Raw genomic sequence first — 13,411 nt, 5'->3', positions numbered from 1 at the left:
TCAGAGCTTATAACATGAGGTGTTATTTCACATGATGAAAAAACATAGGCCTTCTTTGTGAAATTCTTTGACTCAATTATTTTCTCAGCCCCTTTTATTGGCAAGTGGGACTCTAGCCTATGTATCAAGCCCACTGCAAACTATGGAGGAGATTTATGGCACTAAGGAAACTGTTTTTGGTGCCAATTAAATCCAATCACTTTATGCAGACCAGTAAAAGAAACTGTATTTAAAGGGGTACTCCCGCGCTAAGACATCTTATCCCCTATCCAAAGGATAGGGGATAAGATGCTTGATCACGGGGGTCCCACCACTGGGGACCCCCATGATCTTGCACGCATCACCCCGTTACAATCAGCCCCCGGAGCATGTTAACTCCGGGTCTGATTACTGGCGATCACGGGGCCGGAGCATTGGAACGTCACGGCCCCGCCCCCAGGTGACGTCACGCTCCGCCACCTCAATGCAAGCCTATGGGAGGGGGCGTGGCAGCTGTGGGACCCCCACGATCAGGCATCTTATCCCCTATCCTTTGGATAGGAGATAAGATGTCTCAGCGCCGGAGTACCCCTTTAAAAGTGACTGTATTTAGTCTATAATCTGGATTTGTGCAATGGCTCTCATCTGTAAGTGTGCTTTTTGACCATCTAGCTCCTGGTTTAGCTGTTATATAGATGGGATATGTTGGGGATTTGGCATATTGAATGTCATAGTGGAAGCAAAGGAGTCAAAAGTATATGTTGGATGAACAAGATCTATAAATCCATGGCCGGAAGTTGGAGTTATTTACTATTTATTCATGGAGACAAAGAATAGTGTGAACTCAAATGAACCTAACTACATTCCTAGACATTGATGAAAAGTTTGTAAGTGATCCAGCTGTATAGGAATAACGCTGTAAGGACATGAGTTTTGGACAAGGAAAGGGTTAATGCCCTCCTTTGGTTTATATCTTAGGGGTAAATAGGTGTGGTTTCTCCCTCCATTCCCCCTCCCAGGTAATAGAACTCATGTCGGAGATGGGAGGGGTAAAAATCTTGCAGGTCAGCAGCCCATCATGGCACAGGGATGCCCAAGGTCATCACATTACATTGACCTTCCACAAATAGTAGGCGGCAGTGGTATATGCCAGTGTTAGGAACCCTCAAAAATGCCCTGTCTCCATAGATAGCAATGCATTTGTGGAAATGCATTGCAGATGTTTCCGCCGTGGAAATTCCACTGTGTACAGGTTGCAGCAGAATTCTATTAAAAAAAGCAGTGAGGTTCTGTTGCAATGGAATTTCAAAGCAAAATTTTTCCACCGGATTTCGCTCAGTAATTCTGTCGAGTTAACATGGCCTTAAAGGGTTACAGGGACATGTCAACAGTTTTCAGTGGTTTACTCCCTGACATTCTACCACAATGTTCCTTGTTGCTGTAGAGATGTTACTCGCCTTTTAGCCATTTAGAGGGCCCTGGCCTATGAATTATAGCAAGTCTTACTAATCTTACAGTAATGTAAACCTCTCTCCTAGTTCTTCTCGGAGCCACATGTATGAGAGCAGATGATTCATGACAGGATAACCTGAGTGTGATAATGTCATATCATGGTTATCTAGGCTTTTAAAAGTAAAGGTGTTGTCCTTCTGCTAATTGACACATGGACACAAATGTCTTGGAGATGGAATGTCTTATAATGCTATTACTCTTTTTCTATTACTTTCCAAATGTCTATAATGTTAAGCCAAATTCCTTATCATGTGCAACTATTTTAGAACTGATCGATAGATCTATATTATTAAATGCACAACATTGCTCAAAAAAGATTTATTATCTAAATAGGTTCAGAATTTTGTGCTCATTTGTTAATATACATTAGTTTAGGCACGTTCTGGTTATACATTAAACTCCTTGAGAGACAGATGATCAGCTCACCGGGGGATCAGGTTAAATGTTTGCCATTCAGAAAGAGCGGTGTAATAAGGTCCTGATTTATGGTATGGTCAAACTATAAATTTTAGCACCGCTTGCTGCTTTGTAATGTCCGGCTGAAGAACTCCGAGTATACATTGCCAGTGCAGTGGGCCCTGCCAGTACCAATTAACACTATGACTGCGTAGACCTGCCTTGTCCATACTGACTGTAAGGCAGTCCGTGCAGAGTTCAGCTGAAAGAATGAACATGTTGATAGTAATGGAAAGCTGCTGCAAGCGGATTCCACCCAGGAATTTCAAAGTGTGAACTGCTCCTTAGGCAAATGCAGTAAGAGGCAAAGGGAGAGGCTGCTGCAGCTTGTAGTAAGTGTTATACTGCTTGATTCACAGCTTACACTGCTTTATAATGTTGTCCATGCTGCTGCTTCTGGAGAAGTTTTAAAGCAATATAGTGGAGCAGGATAACTTCTTTCATGTGTGTGCAGTGCAGACATCATAGTACCTAGTTTTCACCCACTAGCTTGGGGACAACTGATATTTAGAAATAAAGTGAAAAATGCCTTATACAACTTATATAAGGGCCAGAGATAGTGCTACTCCTTATGTCCACAACAAACAACTAATTCAGAAAATCATGTAAAAGTGCAGGCATGCTTTAAGTCTATGTCTTTGCTATGAATTTGTAGCTTATTAAAGGTATATAGAAATAATAGGCACTTAACTTTGGAATAATGATAGCATGTAGCATTCACTTTTAAGGTGTTTTTTTCTTTTTTTACATTCTGATCTCAATAAACCTATAATAGATGCTAGTGAACTCTAAAAATTAGGTGACAGAAAAATCTAGTTAGGTTTCTGTATCTTAGAAGGATAAGTGGTATTGCAGAACAGTATTTTAAGGATATTACCATTTACAGTATATATTTTATGTAAGTAATAAAAAGTATCTGCATGACATTTTCATCTGGTATGTTTATTTAATTCAGCATGACTGTAAAATACATTTTGTATAGTAGACTATTAATACCTGACAGATAATTTTACTCTGATATCTATAACATATGTGTAACCTCCCCCTCTCCTCCACAGGAATCCTTACAACAGTTGGTTATGATGACTTTGCCGAATGTTTTGATTATTGGCAAAACTCCATTTTCTGGTGAGTATAAAACAGTCTTTCTCATGAATGAAACCAATGGGCTACTCGATCATAAATGATGTGTAATATGAATATCCAAATGTGATGGAACAGTAGAAGTAGATACTAATATCCAGCCTGCAAACTGAATAGACAACGTTAGTGAACAGATACTGTACTATCTTATATTTTGGTATGTGGCTGTGTCCCTGTGGCACCATATTCTTGCCTGTGGTGGTGGCTTAACAGGATACCTGTCAGCAGAACATAGCATACATAACCACTATGACTGTATTATTACAAGCTTTCCTATCATATTTCGGCACATAGTTTATCTAAAATGCCAAAAATGATAGTTCACGCTTAGTCATCGGGACTGGGAGAAAGGTACAACTAGTCTTGGTGCTCCTACCTGTAATCGCGTTCTGCTGCAGTGATTGACAGGCAAACAGGCTTCTATGTCCCAGCAGCCAGTGACGTAAAACACTCTTTCTCTATCAATCATGCCAGCAGAATGTGAGACAAGGCGCCATTACTAGTTGTGCCCTGCTTACAACACTGATGACTATTTGGGTCTAATTTGCATATGGTGCGTGCATGTATAAAACTATTTCTGCTATGTTGGATAACTAAACACTATGCTCTAAGACATGATAGGAAAGCTTGTAATAACAGCTATAGTGTAAGTATATAACCAGTGGTTATATGCCAAATGCTGCTGACAGGTTCTCTTCAACACTAGTACTATAGGCATGATTAATGTTCCTGTTCCATGTTGAACATCAGTGTAGTCCTATCAGACAGGAGAGAGAGCACAGAGGAGTACTATCAGACAGGAGAGAGAGCACAGAGGAGTACTATCAGACAGGAGAGAGAACAGAAGAGTACTATCAGACAGGAGAGAGCACTGAGGAGTACTATCAGACAGGGGAGAGCACAGAGGAGTGCTATCAGACAAGAGAGAGCACAGTGGAGTGCTATCAGACAGAAGAGAGCACAGAGGAGTGCTATCAGACAGGAGAGAGCACATAGGAGTGCTATCAGACAGAAGAGAGCACAGAGAAGTACTATCAGACAGGAGAGAGCACAGACCATCAGACAGGAGAGAGCACAGAGGAGTGCTATCAGACAGGAGAGAGCACAGAGGAGTCCTATCAGACAGGAGTGAGCACAGAGGAGAACTATCAGACTGGAGAGAGCACAGAGAAGTGCTAGCACACCCTCACTTACAGGACTTTGTCCATGCCTGTGCTTCAGCTTGGACAAAGCCATGATTTCCGTAAAAAGGAAATAACATTTTCTTATGAAGTATATTAGAAAGGTTAATGTTTTTCCAAGATGTGCAACATATAATTTTTTTTTGTATTTGACAGTGCCCATTTAAGTTTTGCTCATAAGTTGCAAGTATGACAAAAATCTAAATAAAAAATATAAGGCATTAGGAGAAAATGTTATTCTTTCGTTGCCTGGTTAGACACCTTTGTAGCAGCTTTTGAAGTGTACGGACTCCACAGAGATCCATTTGGTTTAGGGAGTCTTAGAAGTAATACTCTTTGCTAAAAAAAAAAATAGCAAACCAGCTCTCCTCCAGAGGTATAGTACAAAAAAATCCTTTAGACTGACTAAAACGATGGGCATGTCATGTTGAAAAATTCCTTTAGGCAAATCTAGGGACATGAAACTACTCCTAGGCTGAGAGCTAAATCTTTCTTGTATAGTATACGTTAGCCATTGTGATTCATTACAGGCAGTGTAATTATTTCAGCCTGTATAAAGCACCCAACAGATCGGTTGCTTTGGTTCTGTGATGTCTACATTTTGTTGCAGTCTTTATATGTACAGTAGTAAGGAGGATTTGTTTAGTATATGAATTTTACTAAATGAATCTGGAGCTGGATGGACATTTACCAATACATTGCCAAACTGGCAGCATTAATAGAGGGAAGCTTTAGTGTGAAAACATATTTTATTAAGAAAATGCCTGCCAGACTGAGGTTATGGTTCTGAGAGCCAATGATATTGTATCTGCCAAGACTATTCAAGTGCTTAGTCCAACTAATGTGACAAAACAAGATATAAAATTCACTCAGTCTCCTCCTCCTTATGAATGCAGCAGATTACCATAGCCGTCAGGTGTTTATGGAAAAATAAAAAAATCATGTGATTTCAATAGGTTGACGTAATGAAGGGTTAGGGGGGGGGGGGGGGGGGGGGGCTGTAAATATGTCAGTATTATTCTAGTGCTTCCACTACACCATTTACACTCTGTTCTAATTTGAGCTTCAATCACTGGTTTTGATGACTGAGTTTGCAGTGAGTAGTATTTAAAGTGTTACTATTATTATAGAAAACTTTTGATGTGTCAAACATTTGGTTGGTCAGGGTCTTGGTGCTGATACCTCCACATCCTTATTTGTAGAACCAGTGGAGAATGGATTCCTGCCAGGTTCTTGCCACACTTTTTAATATAAGGGATGCAGGAAACATGCTCAGTCGCCTATCTCTATGGGCCACATAGCAGCAGAATGGTCTGTTTCTATGGTACAAATAATCATTGGACAGCAAAATCCATCACTGAAGTTGCAGTCCCTATGATCAACACTTAAAGGTAAAATTTTGACAGTGTTCCAACAACAGATTTTATATGGCATATCCACAATAGCCGCCATAAATATCTGATTTGGGGCACTGGTCTACTAGGACCTTTATTAGGCAATTCAATGCAGTCATCTGTATATAAGGAGATGTAGGTACTGTAGGCTACAACAGAAACATACAGTTCTCCACTTGGTCTCCTCCTATGTGGTATCCCGGTACCGTATTGCACCCCGTACCTTGTATGGTGGTCCCCAAAGTCAGAGTTACTATGTTCAAGTAGGGTCCCCAAGGTGGGACAGCCCCTAGATGCCTCCTCCTTCTCTAATTTTATAATGTTTATGTGTACATATTTAATAATGGGTATATTTAATATAATGCATATTAGTATACAGTACTTACTTTTGTAACGTCGCAGGACCTTCGGTCATGTGACTGTTAATTCCTCTATGGTATGTTGGAGGACCTTTGGAGGTCCTTGGGTCACATGTTTATACATAACCCTTTGCAAAGATGATTGACAGAAGTACTGGACCAATCAGCTTAAGTCCAGCCCTTGCCCATATAAGGGAGTACTTACCGCCAGTCTTTGACTTTCACCAGAGCGATAGGGTGTCCTAAGATTTGCGTGGCTGCAAGTTTTTGGTTTCCTTCTCCTTAAAGGGGTACTCCGGCGCTTAGACATCTTATCCCCTATCCAAAGGATAGGGGATAAGATGCGTGATCTTGGGGGTCCCGCCGCTGGGGACCCCGTGATCTGGCACGCAGCACCCCAGTTAAAATCAGTCCCCGGAGCGTGTTCGCTCCGGGTCTGATTACCGGCGACCACAAGGCAGGCGGCGTGTTATGTCACTCCACCGCCCCCGTGTGCTGTCACGCTCCGCCCCTCAATGCAAGCCTATGGGAGGGGGTGTGACGTCACACGGGGGCAGAGGCGTGACGTCACACGCCGCCTGCCCCATGGTCGCCGGTAGTCAGACTGATTTTAAATGGGGTGCTGCGTGCAACATCACGGGGGTCCCCAGCGATGGGACCCCCATGATCAGGCATCTTATCCCCTATCCTTTGGATAGGGCATAAGATGTCTAAGCGCCGGAGTACCCCTTTAAAGGAAATCTGTCAGTAGTATCACCCGCACTAAACCTGTTACACAGGCTTGTAGTGTGGCTGATGCTGATTAAAACAGTACTCACATTGTGTAAATTCGCCCAGCTGTTTGGCCACAAATTGTGTTTTTCTATATATGCTAATGAGGACCTTGGGGCATGGGCAGAGCTACGATCCGAGCTTCGGGCACCCTGATGTCATCATCGCCGGGCGGCCGCTGCGCCTGGCTCATCAATATTCATAAACCCCCTCCCTGCTCCTTCGGCCATGTTATAGTACTGCGCATGGGCCGCTTACTGTGTCCCCTCTGAAGCGGTCTTCCCTTGGCTTCACAGCTCCAGACGTCGTTGCACAGTAGGCATACTATAACACGGCCGAAGGAGCAGGGAGGGAGTTTAAAGGGGTTATCCAGGAAAAAAAATGTTTATATATCAACTGGCTCCAGAAAGTTAAACAGATTTGTAAATTACTTCTATTAAAAAAATCTTAATCCTTTCAGTACTAATGAGCTGCTGAAATTGAGTTGTTCTTTTCTGTCTAAGTGCTCTCTGATGACACGTGTCTCAGGAACTGTCCAGAGTAGAAGCAAATCCCCATAGCAAACCTCTTCTACTCTGTGCAGTTCCCGAGACAAGCAGAGATGTCAGCAGAGAGCACTGTTGCCAGACAGAAAAGAACAACTCAACTTCAGCAGCTGATAATTATTGGAAGGATTAAGATTTTTTAATCGAAGTAATTTACAAATCTGTTTAACTTTCTGGAGCCAGTTGATATATATATAAAAAAAGTTTTATCCTGGAATACCCTTTTAAGAATATTTATGAGCCGGGCGCAACGGCCGCCCATCGAAGATGACATCAGGGTGCCCGAAGCTCGGATCGGAACTCTGCTCATGTCCCAAGGCCCTCATTAGCATATATAGAAAAATGCAATTTGTGGCGGAACGGCTGGGCGAATCTACACAATGTGAGTACCGTTTTAATTGGCATCACCCGCACTACAAGCCTGTGTAACAGGTTTAGTGCGGGTGATACTACTGACAGATGTCCTTTAAGACTCCTTAGACTTCTCACTCCTTCTCCTAACTGGACTAGGCCCAGACTCCTCCTCCCCTACACTACATAAAGGCCAATGTTGGGGGGCTTCCATTGGGGCGTCAGGGTCACTTGGTCCACTCTGCCACAATCCCTTAAGAAGACAGTACACAGTTAATTATAACAACATAAAAATTAATCACAGTACAACAGAATATACTATGGAGCAGTGGGACACCACCTACACATTAATATTATTTTATTCTAAGAATGTATCTAAGCCTATTTTGTAAACAGTTAGACAACAAACGCACAGTTCTTTAGGTAAAAAAAAGGCTTGTCTCCTCTGAAGATTAAACCTTTTTTCTTTAGGCGGAAGGGAGTGTATGTGAGAAAAATTGTGTCCGCTGTTGTGGACGAATCTCCCCTGCATGTGGTGGCCAATTTCCCCATGTTTTTGCAGCATGTAGTCATGGTTTCATCCATGTGCAGCTACCACAACACATGCTCTACCTGCATAAGGTGAGGGTTCATGAGGTGTAACCCTCCCCCCACCTGTCAGACAATAAATGGTACAGTATACCAAAAATAACCAGTGTGTAGATGTGAGTCCAGCTCTCTTCCTCAAGCACCGTGCGCACGGACTGACGTGGGCAGCGCCAAACAGGTATGAATGGAAAGTAGGATGTCCAGCGCAATGTAGGTCCAACAAATTCACTTTATTAGTTAAAACCCAGGATACATGGATACAGCAAACACTTGTGTTTGCTGTATCCATGTATCCTGGGTTTTAACTAATAAAGTGAATTCGTTGGACCTACATTGCGCTGGACATCCTACTTTCCCAGTATACCAAAAATGTCTTCAATTATGATACCTCTTTAACACTGTAAAAAAAGTTAACATGTTTCCCTTGTTTTGGCAGAGAAAGGTACTGAAGAGGTGAAAAAAATGCTTCTTCTCCTATTGGGGTGCGCAGTTCAGGTAATTATTTTCTATGGTTCTAGGATCTACAGGGAGATTTATCAAAACCTGTCCAGAGGAAAAGTTTCTGAGTTGTCCATAACAACCAATCAGATCGCTTCATTCATTTTTGCAATAAAAGATGATTTGCATTTACAATTATTGAGTGCTTATCAACCATCATACATAAGATACATATGTATACAATAAAATAAGGCTATACAAAATATAATAAGGCTTCCTTTATTGAAGGAGAAACGACATAACAGGGAGGTGGAGGTGGTGCGGGAACGGGGGGGGGGACGGGACGGGTGTACTGCCAGTGGGCGACGGTCCGTTATCGCACGTATCGCACTTCGTCAGGCCCCAGACGGGGCCTGACGAAGCGCGATATGCGCGATAATGGACCGTCGCGCAACGGCAGTACACCCCCCCCGTTCCCGCACCACCTCCATCTCCCTGTTATGTTGTTTCTCCTTCAATAAAAAGTTTGATTGCATCCAAGTCTGTCTGAGGTTAGTGCTCCGTTTTTCCTTACCTGATGGTGATTGTATGGACTGCATATATCTGTGAGCACCCCAGACCTAGATGCTTCGCTGGATCTAGTGGCTTGGACTTTGCTGAGCATGGAGTGTCACGGGCTGAATATATCCAGACGGTGCCCAGTTAAAGGGGTAGTCCAGTGGTGAAAAACTTATCCCCTATCCTAAGGATAGGGGATAAGTTTGAGATCGCGGGGGTCCAACCGCCGGGGCCCCCTGCGATCTCTCTGTTCGGGGGCCAGGCTCTCCGGCCAGATAGCGGGTGTCGACCCCCGCACGAAGCGGCAGCCAACACGCCCCCTCAATACATCTCAATGGCAGAGCCGGAGATTGCCGAAGGCAGCGCTTCAGCTCTGCATTAGAGTTGTATTGAGGGGGAGTGTCGGCCGCCGCTTCGTGCGGAGGTCGACACGCCCCCTTCCCGCGGGCTGTCGGGGCTCTGTACAGGAGATCGCAGGGAGCCCCAGCGGTCGGACCCCCCGCGATCTGCAACTTATCATCTATCCTTAGGATAGGGGATAAGTTGCTCACCACTGGGTCACCACTGGACTACTCCTTTAAAATATAATAAGGCTTTGCTATGATGGACTCTTCTTTTGGCAAATAACATTAGAAACATATACAGTAATACAGACAAACAATGCCAGATCACAGAACAATTGTATGACTTTTGCCTACAGTCAATGGCTGGTAGTTCACTTGCATGTTTTGGGTGTAAATTATATACCGGTATGTCTCTCACAAAAACACTGTTTGGCAGGGTCCACCCTAAATCTGATCTATACATAATTTTATGGTAGCTGTAAGAATATATTTTTATTTTTATTTTTAGATGCTAATATCAATCATTTGTGTTGCAGTGTGAAAGGAAAGAGGAATTTATTGATAAAATTCAAGATTTGGATTTTGACACTAAAGCAGCTGTGGCGGCTCACATCCAGGAGGTATCATCTCAGATGGTCATGCTTGTTATGTTGTTTTCATGCAATTCTGCACAGACATTTATTCTGAAGGGTCCGATAGAAGTTAGGACGTCGGGCGTCACTGATCATTAGCTGGCTGGGCATGAAGATCACATGAATGATGTATAGAGATACCAGATGTATTCTGCCATTCTGAGGAGTCATCTCAATACAAATAGTCTATTTAGCTTGAATATTCAAGCACGAGGCCCTAAGTAGTTACAAGACAGCTGCTATGAATAATCCCACAACATCCTGAAGTTATGACTTTTTTGGCTTGTTATTGCTATTGCTTTTGCCAGCAGTGTGATCACAACCTAAAATAAAGTGGAATTTTACTGTAGAACTAATTGAGTACTCTACGCTATTGTGCCCTTTTATAGCACATTTTGTTGGAGAAAAAAGGGCAAAGCGTAACATTTTTAAAAAAATGTAGTTTCTCGGCCTGAAACAAGACTCCCAGCTTGTAAGGGAAGCCACCCCACAGAAAAGATGCTAAACTTTTAGGTCAAACAAATGATTTTACACAGCATTTATGATGGTTACAGGTCACAATAGTGGCTGGGGATGATCAAATCGAATCTGACGAATCCGAATTCTTTACGAATTTCATGAAAAATTCACTTCGCAACAAATCCGAATATCGTCGTGATTCGATCACACAAATCGCTTCATTAAACTCCATTTAGTGCAGTCCAGGCTCCAAGGCATGTAAGATGGCAGCTCCACATGTCAGGACATGGGGCAAGGAACGCTGAGTAGGCGGGAACACGGGTCGGCGAGATGACCCTGAATCACATGCAGCATGCAGCCTATCAGCAGCCAGTCACCCCTGTGATGTCACATCCCTATATAATCAGCAGCCATCTTGTGGCCAGTCACATCAGCGTTCTATTACAGAGAGACAGAGAGGGATAGAGAGCAGTGTGTGTTGCACAGAAAAGCATTTTTACAGCAGCGATTCACCTCAAGCCCAAATCCAGCCTAGAAGCACTGATAGGAAAGGGAGAGAGATTGAGATAAAAAGTGCAATTTTGGGTGTACTACAACTGTATGCTGCAGCACTGGTGTGTACAACAACTGAAAAGCTAATAGTAGCCAGCCAGTTAGGGTGAGCAGAGCACTAAAAGTCATAATCCCCTGCTATTAGTGCCTGCCTAATACAGGTTGCATAGTGAAGCGTAATGTCCTCTATTAAGTGTAACCTGTGCGTACATAGGTGGTGTACCATTTTTTTCCCTGTTAAAGTCTTAAGGGCCTAGTTACTGTGAAAGGCCTGCCAAAAGTACACACCTGCTCTGTTCTCGACAAATACTGTTTGAAGCGTAGTGAAGCGTATTGTACTCCCCTCATACACACACTAGGTATGTCAGGCAGAAAAGTGCCAGGACGTGCACAGAGGAGTGGCAGAGGCCTAAATTCATCAGGCAGATGTCACAGCAGACTAGGGGCAAGTGGCAGCAGGAGTCGCAGCGTGAGGCCTGAGCTTCCGGTATCAGCTAGCGGTCATGTCTTGACCAGCAAGCCATCTGCCGTCATCAGTTGGTTAACACTGTCATCCACTTCATCACAAGGGACATCTGACACCGCCAGTCTGCAGTCGGTGGGTTCCCCAGACACAACCCTCAGTTGGCATGGCCCGGGAGCAGTCCCTGCCCTCACATTGCCTCTGTCCTATGCTGTTCCCTCCCCCACAGAAGTATCTTATGCTGTGGGTTCAGCTCCAATATTTAGAGAGGACGATCTACTAGACAGTCAGCGGATACTGTCCAGCCAAGAAGTGGAGGAGACATTCGCTGCTTCCTCCGCTAGGCACGCAAGTAGTGGCGTGGGAGGTGGTGTTGCAAGCGTTCAGGCTCCTGAAACAGACACTGTTGAGGAACCTGAGGACATCAGTGACATGCAGACACAACTCGATGATGATGAAGCTGATCGTAATTGGGAGCCAGGTGCATAAGGGGCTTCATCATCATCAGGAGAAGAGGGTTGCAGGTTGCCCGTGAGGCAGCAGCTGAGCCAGCAAGGTGGTAGCATGGTTTGGAGTCAGCATGGTGGCAGAAGTGGGAAGTCTGGAGCCAAACATGCCCCGGGATAGACCACCTGCTTCATGGCAGCCTACCTTCCCAGGAGGTAGTGGAACCAGGGTTCCATGGGTTGGCAGCGGTAGCAGTCAATTAGTGCAGACTGTTGGGGGGAAAATCAGCTACTCGGCGGTGTGGCAGTTTTTCATCAAGCATCAAGAGGAGGTTAACCTGGCCACATGCAAGATATGTCAGCAGAAGGTGAAGCGTGTTGGCACCACGGCCCTGCATCAACATATGCAGCATCACCATAAAGCGACCTGGGAGATCCGTGGCTCTGATGCAGTGGTCCAGCCTGCTGCATCACCCAGTAGCACACAGCTCCCGGTTTCAGCCAGCCAAAGCTCCACCACCTCAGCTGAAGGAAGCCGTCATTTCTTTGCAAAAAAAGTTAGTACCAGCCCTGCACAATTTTGTACAACAGAAGGTGCACCAGAAAGTGCACAGCAGCACCGATGTCTGGAGCTGTTACTACGGTCAGGGACAATACATGTCCTTTATGGCCCACTGGGTAAATGTTGTTCCTGCACAGCCACAACAGCAACTTGGACAGGTCACGCCGCTTCCACCTCCACGCTCTCAGGCTGTTGGTCCTGTGACAGTTTGCGGCTCCGCCTCCTCATCCTCCACCGTGTCCTCAGCCTCCACTGCATGGACAAGTCTCAGTGCTGCTTCAGCATACCATGTGTGCAGGGCACGGCAGTGTCACGCTGTTCTTCACATGGTTTGCCCATGTGAACGGAGTCACACAGAGGAGGAAAAGTTGTCATTCATCAAGAAATTGAATCATGGCTTACTCCACAAAAACTGGAAATGGTAACCATGGTGACCGACAAAGGGAAGAACATCTTTTCTGCGCTGTGACAAGGAAGCCTGAGCCATGCACCCTGCATGGCACACGTGTTCAATCTGGTTCCTGAAGTGTTCCCCCCATCTGCAAGACATCCTAACAGTGTGAAGGAAACTTTGCATGCACTTCAGCAAAGCACACGCTCCTTGAGCTGCAGCGTCAGAATGGTATCCCCCAACATAGTCTGATTTGCGATGTTTCCACATGTTGGAATTCCGACAAT

At 44.4% G+C, this 13,411-nt stretch overlaps 1 protein-coding gene across 10 annotated transcripts in view; it reads left to right on the top strand.

The window, feature by feature from the left end:
• Nucleotides 1–13,411, top strand: part of CCDC88A (coiled-coil domain containing 88A) — a 215,999-nt gene that overhangs the window by 106,224 nt on the left and 96,364 nt on the right. For all 10 annotated transcript variants that reach the window (XM_056567799.1, XM_056567798.1, XM_056567803.1 and 7 more), the window contains 3 exons: nt 3,006–3,075; nt 8,716–8,774; nt 10,156–10,239. In XM_056567799.1, the coding sequence (XP_056423774.1) occupies nt 3,006–3,075; nt 8,716–8,774; nt 10,156–10,239 (213 nt within the window). The remainder of the gene's footprint in view (nt 1–3,005; nt 3,076–8,715; nt 8,775–10,155; nt 10,240–13,411) is intronic.

This window comes from Hyla sarda, chromosome 3, assembly GCF_029499605.1.
Source record: "Hyla sarda isolate aHylSar1 chromosome 3, aHylSar1.hap1, whole genome shotgun sequence".
Classification (NCBI taxonomy): Eukaryota; Metazoa; Chordata; class Amphibia; order Anura; family Hylidae; genus Hyla; species Hyla sarda.
The sequence above is the reverse complement of the archived record's forward strand: the minus strand, read 5'-3'. Positions and strand labels throughout refer to the sequence as shown.